General features: G+C 36.0%; 1 protein-coding gene across 2 annotated transcripts in view; it reads right to left on the bottom strand.

The window, feature by feature from the left end:
• BBS7 (Bardet-Biedl syndrome 7) overlaps positions 1–25,763 on the bottom strand; it is a 51,477-nt gene that overhangs the window by 20,436 nt on the left and 5,278 nt on the right. For both annotated transcript variants that reach the window (XR_009245837.1, XM_058666897.1), the window contains exons 4-13: positions 25,050–25,225; positions 21,014–21,200; positions 18,682–18,754; positions 18,228–18,344; positions 16,746–16,876; positions 9,964–10,048; positions 7,911–8,013; positions 3,844–4,036; positions 2,614–2,688; positions 728–793 (exon numbers count right to left, since the gene is read on the bottom strand). Coding sequence is in view for 1 of the 2 variants with exons in the window: in XM_058666897.1 (XP_058522880.1) it covers positions 728–793; positions 2,614–2,688; positions 3,844–4,036; positions 7,911–8,013; positions 9,964–10,048; positions 16,746–16,876; positions 18,228–18,344; positions 18,682–18,754; positions 21,014–21,200; positions 25,050–25,225 (1,206 nt within the window). In the remaining variant the exon portion in view is untranslated. The remainder of the gene's footprint in view (positions 1–727; positions 794–2,613; positions 2,689–3,843; positions 4,037–7,910; positions 8,014–9,963; positions 10,049–16,745; positions 16,877–18,227; positions 18,345–18,681; positions 18,755–21,013; positions 21,201–25,049; positions 25,226–25,763) is intronic.

The following is a 25,763-nucleotide window of genomic DNA, read 5'->3' as shown; positions in this document are numbered from 1 at the left end:
AAAGTGTTTTTTTGACAAACAAACTGAATATTTACAAGTGAAATTTTAAATATCTTGGATTCACTTCAAAATAATTACAGATGGTGAGTAATAGTATAAACAAGCTTACTATGAGTGGATCTTTGCTGAAGTCAGCTGAAAAATGCATGGGGATTGTTTTTATGTATGTTCAAAATTTTCCATAAAAAATTAGAAAAATATTTCTGTTAGAAGAAATGTTAAATTCTGTTTTTTTAGAGACAATAAACTAACTGACCATAAACAGCAGAGATAGCGGGTCCTGCACAGTGGCCTAGCAGCTGAAGTCCTCGCCTTGAATGCGCCAGGATCCTATATGGGCTCCGGTTCTAATCCCAGCAGACCTGCTTCCCATCCAGCTGACCCAGAATTGCTCCTAGCTCCTGCCTTCAGATTGGTGCAGCTCCGGCAATTGCAGTCACTTGGGAAGTAAAACACTGGACGGAAGATCTTCTTTTCTGTCTCTCCTCAACTCTATATATATCTGACCTTGCAATAAAAATAGATAAAACTTTAAAAATCAAAGAGCAGAGATAGTGATTTGACTGCATTAAGATCTACCTGGCCAATGGAGTCATGACTCCAAAATGACACACTGCAAGGGGAAATTCAATGCAAATAATTTACATAATGTTGTTGTAAGATACATAAAGAGAAAAAAAATAATGTTTACACATGCAAGTGAAGATAATTTCTAACATTTTCTTACCTTGAGCTCCAGCCTTGTGGTATTTGCCTGGCACCGATAAGTGGCAAGCAGAAAGTTGTCGTTTGACTAGGAAGAATTCAAAGTTCAAGACAAGATGAACTCATCTTTACAGCAAGAGAAACGTCACTTTCAATAACAACGATTGCCATTTGCTTGAGTAACTTATTATCTGTGCTAGGTGCGCTTCCCACATGTCCTCATTTATTGCTACAAACAACTCTAAGCACTATATTTTACTAAGTTTTAACATATGAAAACCCAGAAGCTCTGGGGGTTAAGTAATTCTCCCCAATATGCACCTTCCATGAATTTCTTGAACACATTGTTAGCTAAATGTTTGCTTCCACCCTGCAAATAATAATCATCTAATTTCATTTTCTCTGCACTTTTGAACCTTGTCTCTAGTGAATAACCAAAGAAATAATAAAGATGCTATTTTGAAAGCAGAAACTCAAATATTTTAATTTCAATTTTTTAACTCATAAATAGTACTAATCAGTATTAAAGTAAGGACATTATAATGTAATTAAAAACAAATGCACTGAACTATTTCTGGATAAAATGCTACAGATCAAAGAGAGTTGAGGAGTGAGGAATGCAGTCATCCATCTCCTCCTTTTCTGGCTTGCTTTCTCCAGTGCAGCTAATCCAGGCCTTATTTTTACCTTCCCATTCTCTTCATGAGGCACATCTACCTTTGAGTCTACTAGTACTAAGAGAAATAATACAGTAAGCATGTTCAAAAGCACTGACGTGATCTCATCACAGCATTCTACACCTAGAAAGGACTCAATAAATATCTACTGGTTAAAGGTTAAGAAAGTATTCATCGAGTTTCCCCAAACCAGGAAAAACCTAGAAGTAAGAGTGAACGAATACAGCATTTTCAAATGCAATAAAGTGTGAATGCGATAGCATTTTCAAGAAATTCTAGTAACTTCAGTTGGACAGAAATAATGTGCTTAAGAAAGGAGGTAGCAGTTGGTGAGAGATAAATTGGAGAGTTGCATCACGAAAATTTTTATATGCCAGAATGAGGAAACTAGACTAACTTTCAACAGAACATAAGGAAAATTTAAAAGGTTTTGAAGACATGATACAGTGACATTTTCTGTTTAGATAGATGCTATGGTTTGAGTATCTGTCCTTCAACCAAACTCAGGAGTTCAGTTACCAAAGTTTTATGCTAATGGCACTAAGAGGGTAAAAGCTCATTAAAGATGTAGAATTAGCAAGTGACTATATTGGATTAGGTTACCCATAAAGTGAATTCTGGTGATTATAATAAACACCACCCAGACACAGAGAAGTACCCAAGTTTCTGTCTCATCACGTGATGCTCTGTGCCAAACTGGGATTCTGCCAACAGTACCATTGCTACAGTTGAACCAAGGAGACCCACCTATTCTTGCATTTTGCATCTGGAGCCAAAATAAACTCCTTTTCTTTATAAAATTTCTGTTCTCAAGTAGTTGAGTTACAGTGAAGAAAAATTAACTGAGACAGAAAACCTGTCTAGTAGAGAGGCTTGACTGAAGAAAAAGAAACTGACAGAACCAACAGTTCCGGCAAGACAAAAGAAGGGCAAGGACTGGTCAACAGAACATGAATGAAGCCCAAATGGGGAATGAGAGTCAAGGATATAGAACTGACATAAAGTAGTAACTCGCTGGACATAACAGACCACAAAAAGAAGACATGCAGGACAGAATCCAAATTTCTGAATTATTTGAAGACAGGGAAAGAAAACTAAAGCCAACTTTGAGGGAAATTTTATGAAACAAAAGATTATAGAAAAAAAATATTAAATCCCTGTAGCATTTATACACTTAAATCAAAACAGTATAACAAATAAAAACATGAAGATTTTTCATATTTTTACTCACCTCAGAATCACAGCTACTAAAGCTAACAACTGCAGAATTTTTATCCACATCAAGTAAATCTATTGGAACATCACTCTATCGCCAAAAAAAAAAAAAAAAGTTCAGAGAGAAAACCTGAAAGTGTTTATAAAATGTGTTTTCTCTACTAGTTCTCCTTGGTTCTATTTCATATTCATCTTGCAATCTGAAAGTATCAATTTTCTTACTTATACTGGACAGTATATACTTCCAGCAAGTAAACTTAATAAAAAATATTATTTTACAATCATCTATTTTTTTTCTAAATAGAATTAGTGGAAGTCATAGAATATCTTTTTCTTTCTATCCCCATTAAAAGCATAATCTTCCTATTTTTTCAGTACCAAAAAGATACCAGTGGCTGTAAATAATGGCTATTTTATCAATTCCCTTTAATCGATTTTAATTTCACCTGTAACACGGACAGAAAATAATCTTTGGTCTTCCCTTAGGAGGATGTTCTTAGGAGAAACTTGATGCATCATATTCTGTATAAATGCTATTCCTAGAGTTGTTCAATATAGCAGCCCATGAGCTAATATTACCATAAAGAATTTTCAGCCTTCAAATTTTAACTAATAACCTGATCTGCCCACCACATTTCTGAAACCTTATCTTCTTCCTCCAAGTTATAGCTTTTCATTTTCTGATGTTTTCCATTTTATTTTCATTTTACTACAATCTTTTTGTATTTCCTCAATATTTGCAAATTCATATTCATATATTGATAATGGAATTACACATGATTATTTCTACAAATTTCACCCTTTGAGGTGATCTATTTTGTCTACTGGCCTATCTAGAAGTTACTGAATTAATGAGTAAGCTGTAGTATCACCTGTCATTCTAATGCTATGAGACTTTTTTTAAAAAGTTCTAACGAAGATATTAAATATTGAAGTTTTCTAAGTTATGTTTCTATTGAGATTCTCTCAGAGGGAGGCCAAAGTAGAAAATTTCTATTACCTTTTAGATCTTTTCCCCTTTATATCATGACCTTATGTCTACTCACCTGTTGTTTATTAAGTATATGATAAATTTAAGATAAAATTCAAATATCTAACATGCAAACTGACCACCCAATGAAAGATTAACCAGCCTTAATATTTAATATTACTGTGTAAAACTAGAAATGTTCAACAATAATTAGTGTGTGACTGGTTTACAAAATAGCTCTAATCATAAAGCCAAGAAATCAGACATTTTGATTACCTGTATTAAGACATTATCTATTGCAGTCTGTACCTCTAAAACAAGGCTGTAGCTGGCATCATCTTTATTTAATGTGAATTTGTCATTTATACTAAACGAAGGCACTACTGATTTTGCTTTGCTTGACTGAGAAGACTTCTGATAGTTCTCTCTTTCCTGCAATACTTTACACTGAAGATGTTCCAATTCACTCCTATAAGAACATAAATACAACCTTGTCATCTATAAATACAAAAATATTTGATATCCTCATAATGTCTACATAAATTTGAGACACTTTAGCAAAACTTGTCTCTATAACTTTGGCTAACAGTATAACACCAATAAGAGCAAAATTTTTGCTCCTATCACTGACTAAATGATTTCACATTATTTATCTTTAACCCAAAAGTTAAAACATCCACTTGTTCCCAGATCAAAAAAATTAACAGAGTTGTAAGTATCAAGGTAGGATGCAAATAATCATTTACAATATATGAATCTGGTTATGGAGGAGAAGCTACACTAATTAAAATAGAAAAATAAGACGGCTGAAGAACATATGAGAGGAAACAAAACATGAAGTCAGTAAGCATGTGCAACAGGAGGGGGAAGAGACAGAATAAAGAAGCTGCAGACCATTAACAATTTGGGACCATAAGCAGGGTCATGAGTTAGAGGCCCCAAGATCTACTAATAGTTGAAAAAGGATTGTGAGCGCAGGCTCTCTATCTGTTAGGCAAATACAAATAAAAACCATGTTGAGGTTTCACCTAACTCCAGTGAGATTAGTCTACTTTCACAAATCTACTAACACCTGTTGGCATGGATGTAGGGAGAAAGATAGCCTCCTCCACTGTTGATGGGAAGGCAGGCTAGTGTAACCACTATGGAAGCCAGCATGGAGAGTGCTCAGACAACTGAATGTGGATCTACCATATGACCCAGCTATCCCACTCCTGGGAATATATCCAAAGGAAGTGACATCTGCACATTAAAAAGTGACCTGCAACCCAATATTAATAGCAGCACAATCCATAATAGCGAAAACATGGAAACAACCCAGACGTGATCAAAACAGAAATGGATAAAGAAACTAGGGTACATCTACTCTATAGATACTAATCAGCCATCAAAAAGAATAAAATTCTACAATTTGCAAAAAAATGGTCCCAGCTAAAGAACAATATGCTCAGTGATATAAGCCAATTCCAAAAGCACAAATGTCACATGTTCTCTCTGATATAGGGCAACTTTCATGCAAAATACAAGATAGATATATAGGCAAATATAATTAAAAATATATCCTGTCAATTCTTGAATACTTTTTTTGGCCTAATCCAGCTCTGCTTCCAGCTTTTTGTTTGCTTCCCCCTGATGATGGGAAATATTTTCCAATTCTGAGATTCTTTCTTCTGCTTGCTTCATCCTATTTTGGAGACTCTCCATTGTACTTTTAATTTGCTCTACTGTGTTCTTAATTTCTGTTATATCAGCCTTGATTTGCTTTATTGCTTCCTTAAATTCTTTGAACTCTTGTATGTGCTTCTCATTTTTGATCAGAAGCTTTAAAATGAGTTTTATGAATTCTGTGTGCCCCATTTTCTCGATGTCTTCCTCAGTTACAATAGATCATACAGTAGCATTATTTTCTTCAAGAAGGTTCTTGATTTTCATTTCCTCAGCTACAGGCTAATCATTTAGTTGCATGGTATTTAACTTCATGGTGTTGTTAATTTCTTTTTTCTCCCTGATGCTGATTTTGTTTAGTGGCTCTTCATTTAAGGGGATGTATAGTAGCTGTATAATGGAGACTGTCATATCTAGTAACATGTCATTTAACTTCATGGCATTGTAAATTTCTATTTTTCTTTCTATTGTTGATTTTGTATTATGACTTTTCATTTGAGGGGATGTACAGGAGCTGTGAAATGGAGACTAACATTCAGATGTAGTATGCATTTCTACTTCCAGACAAGGATGGACTTACAATGAAACTGTTCACTATATCTTGACAATAGGATGCTGGACTCTCTGTCATTGTCCATGCCCGCAATGATGGACATATGACTGTGTATGAAGAACTGTATTTTAGTAATGATACAGAGGAACTAGATGGGGGGGAGGGAATTGGGGAGGGGATAAGGGAAATGCCAGGAGCCTATGGAATTGTATCATAAAATGATAATAATAATAATAAAATGTTTATAAAAAAAGAAAAAAATATATATCCTGTAAAAGAGATCAGCATACCAGGAACTGAAGATACATTGCAGTATGCATCTCTACTCCTGAATAAAAGATGGACCTCCAATGAAACTGTTATATATATCTTGACAATGGGATACTAGACTATTATTACCTATACATCCAATGCCATGAGACATTAAATAGCAGAATGTTGGACTTGTAACTGTTGTTGAAGGGCTTTAGTACTGTAAATAGGTGGGGAAAATAGTAGGGAGAATATGGGGCAGTGGAGAGAGGAATCCCTGTGCTTGGAACCTCATCATGAAAGAAAAAGAAAAAAAAAAGAAATAGTATTCTGAGACTGGACTGCACAGACATTGCTTAGTGTAGTTCAAGATAAAGGGAAAATTCACATATAATTGAAGTAAATAACAGAATAACATGAGGCTTAGTTTAGCCAGCCCCAATATAGGGTAAAAAGAATAGAAAGGGGCTTAGGAGGGATATGTGCAATAAACACAGAAGATTTATCCACTCAATTAATGCTTATTGCTAAATATTATGTATTTATTCCTATGTATCTAACACTATTTCAGGGGTTGAGCAAATAAATCAGAAGTAAGTTCATAACAGAGTCACATTGCAGTGGAATCTGAATGGGGCAGATTTGGTTGTAAATAAAAGGCATTATACTGGGGATGTGGAAAACAATCACTAACTCATCATTAGCCTGGTTGCAAGAATCTGGATATCTTAAAAAAAATTTATTGCACTTATATGTATGAACATTTAGAGCTTGCTTTCTCAGTGGCATTGGTGAAATGGCTTGTACTAGTAGTACTTAAAGAATCTGTTGCCTTAAAAGTTTTTGTAGTATTCAATTATCATCAAAAAAAGAAAAAAAAATCAGCCCTCATTAACCTAGCAGGTTTAGCAAGGGATGAAGGAGGGAGAGCCATCATTGAAAGTTCTAGTAATTGCCACTTCATTATATGAAACAGCCTTGCATAAGTCATGGGTACTTTTTCACAGGGTATGTCAGGTTGAGCAGGATAGGACCCAACATTACTTAGTTCCAGTAAGAAAACAAATTTTAAAAAATTAAAAATCCATAAGGGTCCACAGGAACAGAGAACAAGAGCTAATGAGAAAACAGTTATCTGCGTTGCCTTTTCTCTAATCTTGGCAAAAAACAATACTATAACTGTATATAGCTAAATAAATGAAAAATACAATTCTTGATCAAAGAAAGTCAATACAGACTAAGATACAGAAAAAGTATTATGATTTCAAAATATTAATACTAATCTTTTCAAGTCCATAAATATTCACTTTGTTTTTAAAGACTACATTTATTTAAAAGGAAAAAGTCACATGGGAGGTGGCTGAAGAACACAAGGACAGAGAAACAGAGAGAGCAAGATAGATATTTTTCCAACTGTTGGTTCACTCCCAAAGAGGCTACAGTGGTCAGGGCTAGGCCAAAGTCAGAAGTCCAGAATTGCATTTCAGTCTCCCACATGGGTATAGAGTCCCAAGGACTTCGGCCATCTTCCACTGCATTCCCAGACATGTTACCAGGGAGCTGGATTGGAAGTGCAGCAGCCAGCATCCAAAATGGCACCCAAATGAAATGCCAGTGTTCCAGGCAGTGTGTTAACCTACTTCACCACAAGCCAGCCCAAAACACTCACCTTAGAAAGTGATTATTACCCACGTGGGTCTGCAATCCCCTCACCTTGGTCATGAACATTAAAAAATACAGTGATAATCATTTATTTATTTATTTAAAAAGTGATTATTTCTTCCAATAAAATATGGCACATATATAAATAATAAAAAGCAATAACCATATAATTCATGAGATGAAATCTAAAAAGCAAACAAAAACAAACTACCGTAAAGAAGAAATTTTATTCTGCATCTCCTGATTTATTTTTACTTCTTCTCCTGGTCCACTTTCCTTCTGAATGGGTTCTGTTGTGAGACCTGTAACCCAGCCTGTAGAGACGAATCACAATCATGCATTGGTTAGTGGTTCTAGTGTTTAAAAAAGAGGTATTATACTTTGTATAGCAGAAGTACCAATATATATGGCGTTTTGTCAACTAACAGCAACCTGCTCAGCCCTAGAACTATTCAGATAATCAAAACTGAAAAATATTCAAACCTAACGACATAACTAACTATTTTGGGATGCTATTTTCTTTGTCCTAAATACTGTAATACTTATTTTAAATGTTGTATGATTTATTTATTTATTTGAAAGGCAAAGTTAGAGAAACACAGAAGAGCTAAAGAAAGAGATCTTCCATTAGCTGGCTCACTCCATCAGTGGATACCTCAGCTGGCACTGGGCAGGTCTGCAGCCAGGAGCAAGGAGCTTCCTCTGGGTCTCCTGAGTGAGGGAAGGGGCACAAGCATTGGGCCATTCTCCACTGCTTTCCCAGGTACATTAGCGGGAAGCAGGGTCAGAAATGATGAAGCCAGGACTTGAACAGAAGACCATCTGGGATGCTGGCTTCACAGGCAGGCACTACATCACAGTGCTGGCCGCTAAATTATTTTTCCAAGTATGATAAAGTTAATACATTCCAGCAAGTTCCAAAAAAGCCAACAAATAAGAACTGCCAGCAGTGAGCATACAGCATATGGGTTAAGATGCTCACATTCTACACTGGAGTGCATGGGTTCAATTTCCAGCTCGGGCTCCTAACTTCATCTTTCTGCCAATGTAAGCCCTGACAGGCAGCGGTGATCAATCAAGTAATTGAGTCCTGCCAGCTTCACCTGGATTAAGATGTCTGCTCCCAGGTTCAAGCCCAACCTAGACAGGGATGTTGCAGACATTTGGGGATAGAGTTATCTCTTGTCAATCAAAAGGAAAAAGAAAAGAGTTATCTTTCAAAAATTACTTGGAAATTACATGGGAATTAAAACTCTGAAATGAGTACTGTGAGAATGCAAAAATAACCAGCTCATAGTTAAATTCTAAATGATTATTATCAACTTCAGTACTCTTCTCTTTAAAGCAAAAGATATCAATGGTACTGAGACATAAGCACTCTTACAAAGCATTATTCAGGGCCCGGCGGCATGGCCTAGCAGCTAAAGTCCTCGCCTTGAAAGCCCCGGGATCCCATATGGGCGCAGGTTCTAATCCCAGCAGCTCCACTTCCCATCCAGCTCCCTGCTTGTGGCCTGGGAAAGCAGTTGAGGACGGCCCAATGCATTGGGACACTGCACCCGCGTGGGAGACCTGGAAGAGGTTCCTGGTTCCCGGCTTTGGATAAGCAAGCACCGGCCCATTGCGGCTCACTTGGGGAGTGAATCATTGGACGGAAGATCTTCCTCTCTGTCTCTCCTCCTCTGTGTATATCTGGCTGTAATAAAATGAATAAATCTTTAAAAAAAAAAAACAAAGCATTATTCAAACATTAACTATTTCATAAATTAAAATAAAACCTACTCCTCTTTCCTATTTTCTAACGAATGAAGTTTCTTATGTGATTGGTTACCAGTGACTTACTAATAAAAACTTTTTAGGGCCCAATGTGATAGCCTAGTGGCTATATTCTCCCCTTGCATCAAATGAGATCTCATTTGGGCACCAGTTGATTTTTTTCCCACTGCTCCACGTCCCATCCAGCTCCCTGCTTGTGGCCTGGGAAAGCAGTGGAGGATGGTCCAAAGCCTTGAGACCCTGTACCCACATGGGAGATATGGAAGAAGCTCCTGGCTTCAGCTCCAGCCATTACCGCCACTTGGGGAGTGAACCAGCAGAACGAAGATCTTTCTCTTTGTATCTCCTTCTCTCTGTATACCTGACTTTCCAACAAAAAATAAAATTAAAACCTTAAAAAAATGTTTAATTTTAATTAATGATAAAAAGCAATTAACCAAATTATTTTTGCTACTGCTAATGTCTTCAACAGTTATCATTTATTTTACCTGAATATGTAGATACCACGATTTCATCATAACCATCTTTCCCTACACAACCGCCTTGGATAGATGTGACACTTTCAGAAAACATCTGGAATAAATTCAAGACCAACCATTTCATTAATACTTAGATACTTCACAGTAAAGTAAGCTACAAAATTTATCTTTTGTCTCTTGTTCAATATTTATTACATGTAGACTCTGAGATCAGAAAGACAAACATCTTTAACAAATGCAATAAAATTACAACATTTCTTAATTTGAGAAAGATGATTAAAAATGACTAGTGTATTGGTGTGTACCAGTTAGTTAAATCATCCAAAAAGGAGCCAGAGTTACGGCACGGTGATTAAAGTCCCTGTCTGTGATGGCAGCATCCCACAGAGCTCTCTGCTAGTTAATCTGGGAATAGGTCAGAAAATGGTACTTCTTGTCCCCGTATAGACCTGCAATAAACTGTTGGCTTTTGGCTTAGGTTTGGCCCACCTCCGGTCAGTTTGGTCATTTTGGGAGTGAACCAAGAGATTAAACATTTCTCTCTCTTTCTCCGTCTCTCTCCTCTGTCTGCCTTACAAATAAGCATTGTTTTTGTTAAAGCCTAATTAGCATAAATAGTTGACTTACACATACTTTAAAAAAATTATAAGCGGGTCTGGCATGGTAACCTAGCAACTAAAGTCCTCACCCTACATGCACCGGGACCCCATATGGGTGCCAGTACTAATCCTGGCAACCCCACTTTCAATCCAGCTCCCTTCCTGTGGCCTGCAAAAGCACTGGAGAATGGCCCAAAGCCTTAGGACCCTGCATCCACGTGGGGGACCCAGAGGAGGCTCCTGGCTCCTGGCTTCAGATCAGTACAGCTCTGGCTGTTGTGGCTGCTTGGGGAGTGAGTCAAAGAACAGAAGACCTTCCTCCCTGTCTCTCCTCCTCTCTGTATATCTGACTTTCCAATAAAAATAAATAGAAATTTTTAAAAATTACAAGTAAAACTGCCAGTAATTTTTGTCTATTATCTGAACTCCACTGATAATCTCTCATGTGTCTTCTCCAGATACCGTTTTAGGTGCATAATGACAACCTAAAAGGAACCTTTAAGAATTTGCTACTTTTAAGAAAATCTATGATTTTCAGATGATTCAATGTTTACAATATCATCTTTCAAGCTATAGTTCCAAAACATGTTTCATGTAAATCAACTAGTAATATCTTTTTTAACATGCATTCTAGTGCCCGGCGCAGTGGCCTGGCAGCTAAAGTCCTTGCCTTGAAAGCGCCCCGGGATCCCATATGGGAGCAGGTTCTAATCCCGGCAGCTCCACTTCCCATCCAGCTCCCTGCTTGTGGCCTGGGAAAGCAGTCGAGGACAGCCCAATGCATTGGGACCCTGCACCCACGTGGGAGACCCACAAGAGGTTCCTGGTTCCCGGCTTCGAATTGGCACAGCACTGGCCGTTGTGCTCACTTGGGGAGTGAATCATTGGACGGAAGATCTTCCTCTCTGTCTCTCCTTCTCTCTGTATATCTAACTTTGTAATAAAAAATAAATCTTTAAAAAAAAAACAAACATGCATTCTAGGTGACCCGACTTCTAAGTTTTTTGGAAAGCAAGCAATAAACTACAGGACAACCTGGCTTATGTTCAAATAATAACAAAATACAACTTATAAGGCAGTATTACACTCTGATATGTTCCAATCAATTCTATTAAATTCTGAAGAAATGCATTAACAACACGGTATTAAGTTCTGACTACCAGAAAGGAAATTCGGGTAGGTAATGCTTAGCAGGAAGGAATGAGAAGCATTTTCAAGTGGGGCAACAGAGGGAATGCACAGAAACATCAAACCAATCAACAAAATGTCAGCTACTCTCTACCTCTAAGCTATCCTGCAAAAAAGGCTATCATAATTCTTCCTGAGGCTATTTCCCAGAGACTCAAGTAGCAAAGATCTTATTATAATTTGCAAAAAGCTCAATTTTAATAAGTATCCTGGTTACTTCATAAACACAAGAAATCTTCAAAAAATCTTTTGTTCATGTTTCCACAAGTAATTCTGAACAAAACTTTACCTTACATATTTTACATTTCTGTACTTTTCATTCCTACTTTAAATAGCTATAAGGAATAAAGTTTCTGGAAGTTGTAAGCAATATTTTTAAATAAAATTATAATATCTTTTAATCATACCTAGAGAATCTAAATACCAGAACAAACATACACAGATACAGACACACACACACACACAAACACACACACACACAAATGATTGACTTAAAAAGTGAAGAAATAATCTTTTGTTATAAGTTGGAAATTCTACATTGTTACTTTTCTCTCCTTGAACTTTTGTTTTCACCTCACTTTTCTGACATACTTTTATCTTAATATAAAATACTCATATGCTTGAAATTCTTCTGTATTTTTTATATTTCTCTATAACCAAAAATATATAAATTATCTTGTGATTATAAAGCTCTATGTATGAGAAGTTGTTGTAATTATAGTTAGCAATATATAAATGTCTGAGATAAACTTTGGTAAATAATAATCACAAAGGTAAAGTTCTACAGGAAATATGTCTAATGATATAAATAGGAACTTTCCATTTCCTTTTGAATTAGTTAGGTCTTATAAAATTAATTGCACATAGTGTTAGAACAAAGTTGGGTTCAACATAATTTTTATTTTTACAAATGTAAGCACCGATTAACTACAGTCATATAAATATTTTGAAAGGAATAAAATTTTTGTGGAGTTTGTTTTTTAACATACGATTTTTTTTTTTCCTGATACAATTCCTTAGGCTCAGGGATTTCCCCTTCCACCCTGCCCATGCCCGTACTCCCCCACTGCTTTCCCCTATATTATAACAATAGTCACAAATCCTTCATTCTACAGAGGAAGTTTTGTTACATAAGTTAACTAGATTGTCTAAAAATCCTCCAAGTGATGAACATAGTATCACCAACTATCAAAAGCATTGTTAGTGATAACAACATAATTAGGCCCTTCTTAAATTTACTGAAATCAACTAATTGCAAATCAACTGAATTTTAAAAGGATACTTTGCCCACTAATCACGCATGTTTTCACTTTCAGTGGTTAATCAAGTGACCATTAAGTATAGTTTGTACTATTTCACCTAAAAGTATCATCTTTAACATACTCAGAAATATTTATAAGTTAAACATTTTAATGAAAATCATCTATCTCCTGTGCTTTAAACACACTTATTAAAAAGCTTTGGAGCTTCAGCTTTAGCTAACTCAGCTCATTTTAAAAAGTTACATGTAGGGCTCGGCAGCGTGGCCTAGTGGCTAAGGTCCTCGCCTTGATCCCATATGGCCGCTGGTTCTAATCCCGGCAGCTCCACTTCCTCTCTGTCTCTCCTCCTCTCAGTATATCTGACTAAATCTTTAAAAAAAAAAAAAAAGTTACATGTAGTCCTTCAAAGAGTGCACAGAGAGGGGCCAGCATCAGCACAAAGGGTTAAGCTGTCACTTGTGACACTAGCATTTCAGAGTACTGGTTAGAGTCCCAACAGCTCCACTTTCAGTCCAGACTCCTGCTAGTGTGCCTGGAAGGTAGCAGATGATTGCCCCTGCCAAGTGGAAGACCAGGAAGGAGTTCCTAACTCCAGGCCTTAGCCTGGCCCAAACCTCACTCTTGTGGCCTCTTTCTGTCTCCATCTCTGTCTCTTCCTCTCTGCGTCTTTTAAATAAACACTGTTTCAAGAATTCATGGAAAGTAGTTTTTAAAGTTCATTTTTGTGAGAAAACTCCCCTTTCAATTCTATTTTCTCGTAAACTTTTTGAAGTGTCCTCATGTAATCATGAAAACACAAGCCTGGGGGCAGGTATTTGGCACAGCGGTTGACGCATTTCAGAATGTCCACATTTCATTATGGAATACCTGTTTTCAAGTCTCAGCCCTGCTTCCAGTTCCAGCTTCCTGCTAATGTACATCCTTGGAGGTGCCAAGAATATCTCTGAACTTGGATCCTATCACTCTTGGGAGACCCAGTTTGAGTTCTGCACTCGTTTGTTTTGTCCTGACTCAGCCCTAGCTGCTACAAGCATATGGAAAAGGAGCCAGTGGCTAGATTTTTCTATTTTTCTCTTTGTCTCTCTGCCTTTCAAATAGATATTATAAATAAATAAATGAAGCAAGCAAGCAAGGAGAGAATCATAGGCACTACAGATAACGTGTAGCAAGTCAGAGTTAGATTCAATTCTAACAAAACAGATCAAACAAAAAAGTAAATTCCCACTATTGCATAGCATAATGGGGAAGACTACATAGTTCACTATAACCTAATGTATAATGTATGAACAAATAGAAGTTCCAACTCTTCAATGACAAAGTAATAGCAAAGAAAAGGAAATGCTGATTATTTCATTTTGATCAATACGCATTGTATACAGGTAATGAAATGTGATATTGCAGCCCATACATATGTACAATTATTGTTAAAATATTTTAAAATATAGTATGGATAAGTTTAAATAAGAAGAAATACAGAGTGACACTCAAGGTCAACAAACTGACAAAAAGATATAGTCCTCAAGATATTGGCAAAGGAATGGATAGTCATCCCTTTTTCTCATCAGGAGACAGGTACCAGGATCACCTGAGGATACCAAAGATGACCAAAATCTATGATGTTCAGATATGTATGAAATGGCATAATATCTGCATATAACCTACACATATACTTTTACATGGTTTAAATTATCTATAATTATTTATAATACCAAATAAAATATAATCATCTGTAAATAGTTGTTACACCATATTTATTGTTGAAGGACTAGCGAGAAAAATATCTGTCTATGTTCAATACACTTCAATTTTTCTTTTCCATATTTCTTATCCAGTCTGTTGACTACACAGATGCGGAGTCCACAAAGGTAAATGGCAAACTGCATATCCCTAAGTTAAAATACAAAGTTTAAGGTATGTATAGTTTTCTTTCTATGATTCTCACTTTAACTTTCTGATAATCCAACCAGCTACCAAGTCAGACTGTGAGATAAGAGGTTTTCTGATAAGGAAAACATTCAAGATAAAGGCAGCATATCTGAAGCCTAGGAATGAGCTGAAAGCAGTATCTCTGCGATTAAAAAATAAATACATAAAGAGTGAAAAGATAGGATTTCTTAATGTGAAACTCTGCAGAGTAAGTATTATTTCATTGCTGGCATTTGGAATAGAAATCATAAAGAGAGCTGAGGTCTAACATAAAAAATTTCTCTAGGGTATTAAGAAAAATCAGCAGACATCAACAAAGTTTATTATAAATGTTAAGCCTAGCCCAGACCAGCAGAGGAAGCCACCAGGGGCAGCCACAGCCTGTGCCCTTGCCCACCCACCATTGCCCCAGGGTGTCTGTCCCCCTCCCTCCTCCTCCTCCTTTTCTTCTTCCTCCACACCCCCTCATCCGCCCATGGGAGGGGGAGGGGGTGGTGGGGGACCTTGCCTTCCAGCCAGCCCCTATTGTTCTGCCCTGGGCCTCCAGCCCTTCCTCTTCCCCCTCCCCGCCCACTCTCCCTCACAAGTCAAAAAAATAAAATAAAATAAAATAAAATAAAATAAAATAAAATAAAATAAAATAAAATAAAATAAAATAAATAAGTAAATTTATTTATTTTAAGCCTAAACTAGTATTTACATTCTTAGCAGGATGACTTTTTATATCAAAGACTAACAAATATGAAATCAATCTATAAAATAAACTGTGTAACATTTTTATCCCTATACTGTCTGTATATTTTGTGGCTTTTTTTTTTCAAAGAACTTATCTTTTAATTGCATCTTCGTTTTAAAAAATATTTCATGCACTAATCTTTATTTCTTCAAAAGGCAGAGAGAGAGAAAGACAGAGATGGAGAGAGACAGAGAGCTTTTCCACCTGCTGGTTTATTCCCCAAAAGCCTACGATCGCCAGGGCTGGAATAGGCTGAGGCCAGAACCCCAGAACCCAATTTGGGTCTCCAATATGGGTGACAGGAACATAGCTAATTGACTCATTGCTAAAACCTTTCAGGGAATAACTTGGCAGACAGCTGGACTCAGAAGTGGAGCCAGGACTCAAAATCAGACACTCCATTATGAGAGCAGGCCTCTCAAATGGTATCTTACCTTACATCCATTACCTGTCCCTCAATTTCCCTCACTCTGTTTTCCAAAAAACAAGTCTCAAAAGATCGTTCATGAGACAAGATGGGGAAGCCCTAGTTTGAAGAATACTGCTCGTGACAATGAAAGATTACATTTACATTAGAATGCTTCCCTTGTATCTTTATAGCCTAGCATAAATGAGTTTAATTACATTAAAATCTGTGAACTAAGAGTACCTCTATCCAGTATTTTTTTTTACACAGCCAGCCTTTTTCAGTGGCTAAAGTACACTGCTACCTTTCCATCTTTAAGGATACTTCCTACACTGTCCATATGTTCATTCCTAAGCTTTATTTTAAATAAACACTTATTTATGTTACCAAAACATACAAATTTTATTCTTATTAAGTGTTGAAACATAAGAAAGTAAGGTAAAATGTCTAATGCTTTTGAGCTTTATAATAATCTCTAAGTGTCATGAAACAGTAACTTATTACTCAGCTTGAAGACAATAGTCAATTACTCAAATACTAGAAATTTTTAGAACATCAAAATAATTATACTTAAACCAAAAACTAGATTTTAACATATTTTCATTTCATATAATTCAAACGATCAATCATCTCCATAATTTGAATTAGAATCATATGAAGTATAATGAACCTACCTGATCAAATCTTAGAATAGGTTCATTTGCATTATCAAAACTATAGACTTCCACCATTCCATCATCTCTTCCAACAAGTAAATCTTTAACACCATCACCCAAAATATCAAAGCTGTCAATACACAAAATACCTTTAAGAAAGAAACACAACAATTATTTTTAAAAAACTAACAGTTATAGTGAAGTATATACGAACTCAGGATATAAAAAATGACTTTGAGGGTATGGCATGGTAGCCTAGCAGCTAAAGTTCTCGCCCTGCATGCACCAGGATCCCATATAGACACTGGTTCTAATCCTGGCAGCTCCGCTTCTCATCCAGCTCCCTGCTTGTGGCCTGGGAAAGCAGTTGAGGAAAGTACAAAGCTTTGGGACCCTGTATCCGTGTGGGAGACCTGGAAGAGGCTCTCAGCTCCTGACTTTAGATCAGTTCAGCTCCAGCCATTGGGGCTGCTTGGGGAGTGAATCAGCAGATGGAAGATCTTCCTTTCTGACTCTCCTCCTCTCTGTAAATCTGTATATCCAATGAAAATAATAAAATAAATCTTCTTTAAAAAGATTTATTTTTTTTAAGATTTATTTTATTATTTTTAATGGACAGTCAGATATGCAGAGAGGAGGAGAGAGAAAGAGGAAGATCTTCCATCTGCTGATTCACTCCCCAAGTGACTGCAATGGCTGGTGCTGTGCCAATCAGAAGCCAGGAGCCAGGAACCCTACCTCTTCCAATTCACTTCATACCAGGTTAATTCATTTAGCTACACTGATCTTCCTATTGTTGTTTAAAAGAACCAAGTCCTTTTCACATTTTTCCCCTCTTCAAGAAAGATTCTTCCCAAATCCTTACATTTCTAATATATTTTCTTATCAATTAGATTTTAGTTCAAATTTCCACCACTTCCAAGAGACTTTCTTTAACCACTCAGTAAAAAGCAGCCCAAAAAATCCCTTAATTATTATTCACTAACACATTTTCCTATTGTATCTTTTTCAGGTGACCAAGTAAAGCTATTTATATATTCATTTGTTTACACTATCTTCCCTAACAAGTATTTGTTGAAGCAATAAATGACATCTTATCACTTACAAATTCAGGGATAAATCCTCCTAGGTAGGTATGTATTCTTTAGGAAATACAAATATTCCCTGCCCCGACCTACAATTGCACTTTTTCTTTGCCTTGTAACAAGTGCTCCCACACTCTAGTTAGTCCCCTATTCCAAACCATAAAAAACAGATTTTCATATAAAATGATGCATATTACTTTTTAAAATCCTATTTATCCCAAATTATTATTGACATTTCTCAGTTAATGTATGCCAATAACATGCTAGACCTAACATAAGACAGTAGATAAATTCAGAATTGGCTCTTGAATTCTTAAATGAGCTATATCATGTGAATAAAAAAAAAAGACAGATAATAATTTACTTTATTCCTAAGCGTTGAAATTTCAGAATCTGAGCTACAACAAAAGCATACCTCCCCTCTTTTTCTCATTTCTAATTTCCCATTTGTGTACTGGTTTGGATGCAGTGATCTGAATAAGCCCAAGCTTTCCATCTGATGTTCCAAACAGAATATCTTCTCCTGAGTTACCTGTTTAGAATGAAAGTCAACATATTATATCCATTCTATAGTTCATAATATCTCCTTCAAATTAAAATGATTTCACATTAGAAAACTCATTTTTTAATATCATAAAAGACAACTTTTGAAAGAACGCTTTATTCACAGGCAAGATAAGACACTTCTCATATAATTTTAGGTGAAGAAACTAAAATTTATTTTTAAAAACTCATTATTGCTGATTACTGACAACTTATCCAAAAAAATGTGTTACCTTTCCAGTTTATATTCATTCATTCTACAATTTTCTGTTTCATCTAATATTTTTATAATACACCATTGGTTGGAAAAATGAAATTATGATTACCGCCATTTCCATTATATAGTTCTAAAACAGTTGGTGGGCCAGGAATTTCAATTTCATACATCACATCAGATCCCTAAAGAGGAAACATTTATAAATTAAAACAGTTTAAAAATGAAAATAACATAGATAACATCAATATTAAAATACAGTATGCTTACTAACACCTAGTATAAAACATAAAACTGTTGGAAAAAAGCAGGTCATAATTATCAATTTGTATCTGTTATAAAACATATATAAATAGCCTTGAAAATAAAATACATATAAAATAAAAAGACCAAGAAGAAAGTAATTACAATATTCTCCATCTTCAATACTTTTTATTTTTAAACATACTGTGTGCCTAAAAACTTGGCATAAGTAAATCTTCTTACCAAAACTCTTCAGGAACAAGTTATTTCTTCTGTCCCTTTAAGACCTATTGAAGAGTTTTACCATTTGAAGCAAACACAAAGTAACTTCCTAAGAAAAGTTCTGGTCTTGCTTTTGGAAATTTCCAAAATTCACAAATTATTTATTTAACATGTTTTCCCCAGCTTTGCCACTTGTAATGCTAGCTACCTCGTACACAGTATTTGAGAAGCTATTAGAGAATAAGGTAGCAGTATTTATGCTCACAGGAGAAAAGTATCCATGGTTTTAAATTCAATAAACTATAACTTAAAAAACTGTAGATAGTATAGTATACTATTTTATTATTGTATTTATTATTTTTACTATTAAATGTTTAAAATATTTTATGACATATGAAAACCACAATGCTTTGTTTTAAAGATAATATTTTAAAACTCAAAGATATATATATAAAACTCTAAAAACATAAAATACACAAGTATCTGTTAAAACATACAACCTCTTGAGAAACAGATTGACTAAAATGTAGATAGAGAGTAAAAAAAGTATACATAAGTAGAAGATTTCAACTCTTTCCACCAATCTTTATTGGAGGCAAATTTTTTCTTTTTCTTTTTCTTTTCTTTTTTTTTAACATTATGGATCCCGGGCCCAGCAGCGTGGTCTAACGGCTAAAGTCCTCGCCTTGAACACGCCAGGATCCCATAAGGGCACCGGTTCTGGTCCCAGCACCTGCACTTCCCATCCAGCTCCCTGCCTGTGGCCTGGGAAAGCAGTTGAGGATGGCCCAAAGCCTTAGGACCCTGCACCCATGTCAGAGACCTGGAGGAAGTTCCTGGTTCCCGGCTTTGAATTGGTGCAGCACTGGCCGTTGTGCTCACTTAGGGAGTGAATCATCAGATGGAAGATCTTCCTCTCTGTCTCTCCTCCTCTCTGTATATCTGACTTTGTAAATAAAAATAAATAAATCTTAAAAAAAAAATCACCCACTGTAAAAAAAACCTGCGTCCATATGGGATCCCGGCGCGTTCAAGGCTAGGACTTTTAGCCGCTAGGCCACGCTGCGGGGCCCAAAATAAATAAATCTTAAAAAAAAAAAAAATATGGATCCCATCTTATCAAAAAAGTAGAATCCTAGAATTCAGTCAGATCAACTTTTAATTCCAGCTCTGCTTAAAAGCCTGTGCAACAACTCATAATTGAAAGATAAGGTTAGGGAAAAAATAATTATTCATATCTACAGAATGAATCCCCAAAATTACCTAATTGCCCATACAGGGGAAAAAACCTCACAGAATCAGTGGATGTTTCTTTCTACAAAATGGCTCATGCCAAGAAACAGCCATCTTTCTATAGAGTTTCACAGAGTGACCTGGTCTGCAGAGGCGTGAAATCCATATTTAGACTTTGCACCATTATCAGCCTAATTTTTAACTCAATTAATCCATTTTCACATGCTATTTGCATTTAAATTTCAAGGGTCTTTTCTTTATATTAATAAAAAAGAAAAAAGAAAAGAAAAGCCTTTAAGGGTTTCACAGAGTGTATGTTTTACTGAGAGCCAGATTCGAGAAGACACAGTCTTAACTACTGTGACTAGTAACAATGACCGGAAGCAACTGATAGAGACAATCACAACTTCTGCTAAATAAAAAAGACCAACAAAACAACTGTAAAAGCTCAGAAAAGTTCTTTGGACTAGGAATATTCCATTCTGACTGTACAAATTCAGAAATTGTAGATGGAGATGGGAAAAGCAGTTTTTTCCTTCCAAATATGACTCCTAAAAACTTATAAAAGATCTCAACATACTTGCTTTAAGTAAAAATAATCAATCATTAAAATTTTTTTCCAGAAAAAAACTTATGTAACACACTTAAAATAGACATCACTAAAGCAATTTATCTCAAGTACACAACACTGATCAATATTCATCTACCTAAAAAATATAAAGTTATAAAACACAAACAATGACAACCTGTAAAACTCTGAGTACTCTGTCCTGGCAGGCCAATACTGGTGTAACACGTGGCACTCTATCCACTGGAAGGCAGATGACATCATTGATTTTGTCCCCAGAAAGGTAATAATGTTGGTCTTTGCAGTCGCAATAATGGTTATAGATGTAACTTGCACTGAGAAAGAGGTCTGAGCCAGATATGTGCCTGAGAACATTAAAATAGTAATTAAACACACATGTATTTTAAAAAGTGAGCATAGGTCACTCCTGAATTTTTTTCAGATGAAAACAAAACTAGAGGCCACTGTGTGGCACAGTAAGTGGAGCCACCACCTCCAAAACAGATACACCATATGATTTAGCTCCATACTCACAATCCTGGGAAAGCCACAGAAAATGGTCCAAGTGATTAGGACCCTGCCAACCAACTACTTGGAGACCTAGATATGATCTCCTCACTCCTGATGTTACCCTCATTCAGTCATAGCTACTGCAGTCATTCGGGGAATGAACCAGCACATGGAAAATCAATCACTTTCTTTCTCTCTTTCTCAATCTCTCTCTAAGTCTACCTTTCATATGAATCTTATGAATCTTTCAAAAAAAGAAAAAAAACAAAACTATTTAAACTGTTTATTACTATTCCATCACAGACAGAATGACTTTTTTTTTTCATTTCTTCTACTTAATTTCTAGGTTTTTTTTTTTTTTTTTTTTGATAACATACTGAAAACTGAAAATAAGGATCTTAAGTCCTTGGGCTAATTCAATAAAAACTGAGCTCAAAACAAAATAAAACAAAAATAAGGGGAATTCAAATCTTTATCTGAAGAAAATTAATATAGCACAAACTTATCCTGAATGTATTCTATGTGGCCAACCACTGTCCTAAGTGATCTGACATGGATTAATTCATTTAATCACCTTAAACTAGGGAACACTATTATCCCTTTAAGCAGGTGAATGTTAAAATGTTAAGTAACTTGCGCAACAACATGTAACAGTAAACAGTGGAGTAGGCAGTAAATTGCACAGCTTTTAGCTCTCTATTAGCTTTCTAACATGTTAAGTCACCTAGACACATTTATTTGAAATGAAACAACTTTAACATCTGTTTGAAATGAATCTACTTTCAACTAAAAATTAAACAGCAGAAAATTATTTCATTAGAATTTATCTTGAAAAATTAAGTTAATTTGTTACACTTAACATAATTTAGGTAACAATCACAATAAAGTTCTAATTCTTAGAAGGAATCATGTTCTCACATGGTGGGGGCCTGATAATTTTTGACAAAAATTATATTACAGTGCAAATACATCTTTCACTTTCTATACCCACAAACCAAAACAGAGTAACTGAACCTCAAGGTTTTCTTGATTTCCCACGTTTTAAAGCCTCTTGAAATACCTTGATACTTATAGTGCATCAGACTAATTCCTCAACTGCAATGCTGCCATCCTATACCGGTGTCGGTTTAAGTCCCAACTGTTCCACTTCCTAATTCAGCATCCTGCTAATGGCCTAGCAAAGTAGTGGAGGATGGCCCGAGATGTAGGGCCCCTGCACCCATGCACATGGAAGACCCAGAAAAAGCTCGTGGGTTGTGGCTCCAGATCAGTTCAGCTCTGACTTGGGTGAATTGGTGGATGAAAAAAATCTCTCTGTACCTCTTTCAAGTTAAATGAATAAATCTTTTCTTAAAAAAAATCATGATATGGGCCCGGCGGCATGGCCTAGTGGCTAACGTCCTCGCCTTGAACGCCCCGGGATCCCATATGGGCGCCAGTTCTGGTCCCGGCAGCTCCACTTCCCATCCAGCTCCCTGCTTGTGGCCTGGGAAGGCAGTCGAGGACGGCCCAATGCATTGGGACCCTGCACCCACGTGGGAGACCCACAAGAGGTTCCTGGTTCCCCTTCGGATTGGCACAGCACTGGCCCGTTGCGGCTCACTTGGGGAGTGATTCATCGGACGGAAGATCTTCCTCTCTGTCTCTCCTCCTCTCTGTATATCTGACTTTGTAATACAAATAAATCTTAAAAAAAAAAATCATGATACTACATTATTCTTTGCAGAATTTAATGATCATTGATTTTCTCCTCTTCAATTAAGTGGGCCTACTTTGTGACTACAAATGATTAAATATCCCTCTTAATATCATTTTTTTTAAATATCCAAGCTGAACTATCTTTTAGATTTTTATTTATTTTCATTTTATTTTGAAAGGATTAGAGCCAGCGAGAAATGCATCTGCTGATCTATTCCCTACATGCCTACAAAAGCCAGTAGTGCAGGAGGCCAAAGCCAGGAAACCAGAGGAGCTCAACACGGGTCTCCCATATGGTTGGCAGGAACTACTATCTGCTTTCTCCCAGATTTTGTACTGTCAGAAAACTGTATTGGTGACAGAGGAGCTGGGTCTCAAACCATGCACTCTAAGGCAGGACACAGGCATGTCTACCAGTGCCTTACCTGCTATGCCAAATGCCAACCCTGCCTGTTCCCCACATAATATCATTCTTTTTTTCTCTCTCTCTTTTTTGTTTATTGTATTCTTGTTGACAATCTTTACATAGTTAATTACGGTAAAAAAAAAGGTTCAGGGGGTATAGGGAAGTGGGTAATAGTATTATGTCCATATTGTTTCCATCATGTATCTGAGGTAAAGGGGGATATTGAGGGAGAAGCCCCACCCAGTTTCCCACCCACCCCAAGTCCCGGATGTGGGGCATTCTCTGAGATCCTTGATAATATCATTCTTACCAACTTACATCATTCTGTATCTTTTTCATGCTCTGAAATTCCATTTTGAAGTCAATATGCATTACAATAGCCAAAGCAAACAGTATTATTGACAAGAATGGGGAATAGATGAATGCATTGAGTGGGGAAGGATGTATAAGGATTAATTATTTTTTTAAAATAGTTGTTTTCCTGAATATTTTGAAATTATAACTTTTGTTTTACTGTGAGACATTATTCATGTTCAGATTAAGATAATAAACCTTCCAAAAATTTAAAAAAAAAAGATCTCTCAAATGTTTGCCACTCCACTCCAGTGAAAATATTTAAGGTTAAAAAATGTAAGTATTACTGGGAAACTACTTATTTTCCTCACACCTTTGTCTCTGTACCTCTCTGACACAGGGATATGCTAATTAACATATTTAATTTCAGTACTTCACAAGTATTTTGGCCCTGTCTACAAGAGTATATCCAAATATTACATTCTTGTTAAATCACTTAAAAGTACTTCCACCTGCCATTGTGTAATTTTGATCTAATCTTTTCAAGCCACAGTTTTGTAGCTCAGACAACAGGAGGTCACTGTGCACTCTATGGAATTACACATGGGCTCTGCATTACAGATTGCAGTTTCCTAATCTAGTAGTCTAGCTGTGCAAATTTACTGGTTCAGATTCAAATGAAGAACTGTTTTCTAAAAATACATTAGGCCCATTCTTGATTACTCTGAATCAGCAAATATGAGACAGGACAAACCATCCTCATCTTCCAAAAGATCCTCTTGAGTAGCAGGTATAACAGCAAGTCAGATGACTTCTAAAGCCCTTTCTAACGGCCCTGTCCCTCATCCCATGAGTCAAACATGAACATTTTGCAAAAATTTCATATATCAGGAAATCACGAAGGGAGTTATTTTTCTTAGAGTCTTAGCTGACTTAACCTGAAATTATACTCCTCTGAGAGTCACCAAATTTGATGGCCAGCCTTTTAGTATTTGTTGCTTCCTCAAAACCAGAACTCTCAAAGACAGCCAAGGAATATAAATCTAAATATCTAGAGGTTTGTTTTTATCCTCCAGTACTTCATGATGAATCATAGCTGAAGTAAGCTATAATTATGACAGTTTTAAAAAGAAAACAACATTTTAACAAGCAATACATTTTGAGTCTATGGTAAATTTTAATTAGCAAACACTTTAAACGACTTGATTTTCCAAAAGCTTTTAGATGTAATACTTCATAAGCTGCTTTACAATCTATCCAAAATGTGATCAATACATATGTAAAAAGAAGAAAGAAAAAAACATACATGGCTTTAATGCTTTCAGTGAGGTTTGTTTCAAAAGAGAGGAACTGCTTTCCTCTCTTTGTGAAGCCTCTAATCTCAGATCCTGCAGCAACAAAAATTTTCTCCTGCGGTGTGTTAAGAACCCCTCCTAGCTCCAGCCGCTCAATTTTCAGGCCCGGTAGAGTCTTGAACACTGCCTGCAAATTGCATTCAGAGAGAAAAAGGTAAAACACAAGCTTCTTTCTTGTAAGCCTTTTTCTTTTACCTTAAAATACACTATGATTTTAAATTTATAAAATACTATAGTCCTACTATATAGAAACACCTCTAGATGAAGATCTATTCAGGTCTGTTGTTTTTTTTTTTTTTTTTTTTCATTTTTTGTGGTGTTTTTTGGTTTGTTTTTGTTTTGGGGTTTTTTATTGTTGAATATTCTTAAACTTTGGAATATATTACATACAATATGACATAAGCAAAAACTGCACTCTCATTTGTAAGCATGGTTCCTTAAGCAGCAACATTAACACTGCTAACTGATGAAAGCAGAGAATCTCGAGTCTAATTCCATATCTACTGAATGGAAATCCACATTTTAACAAGATTCCCCAGACAGTTCCCAGATATATTAAATAAGCACTGGTTTAAGCAATATTCTCATCTACAGGAAAGCTTATGCAGCAAATTACTTAACTAGGTCAACTGGACTCATTTTCACACTTTAATCACCTCTTTAAA

Source organism: Ochotona princeps, chromosome 7 (genome assembly GCF_030435755.1).
Source record: "Ochotona princeps isolate mOchPri1 chromosome 7, mOchPri1.hap1, whole genome shotgun sequence".
Taxonomy (NCBI): domain Eukaryota; kingdom Metazoa; phylum Chordata; class Mammalia; order Lagomorpha; family Ochotonidae; genus Ochotona; species Ochotona princeps.
The sequence above is the reverse complement of the archived record's forward strand: the minus strand, read 5'-3'. Positions and strand labels throughout refer to the sequence as shown.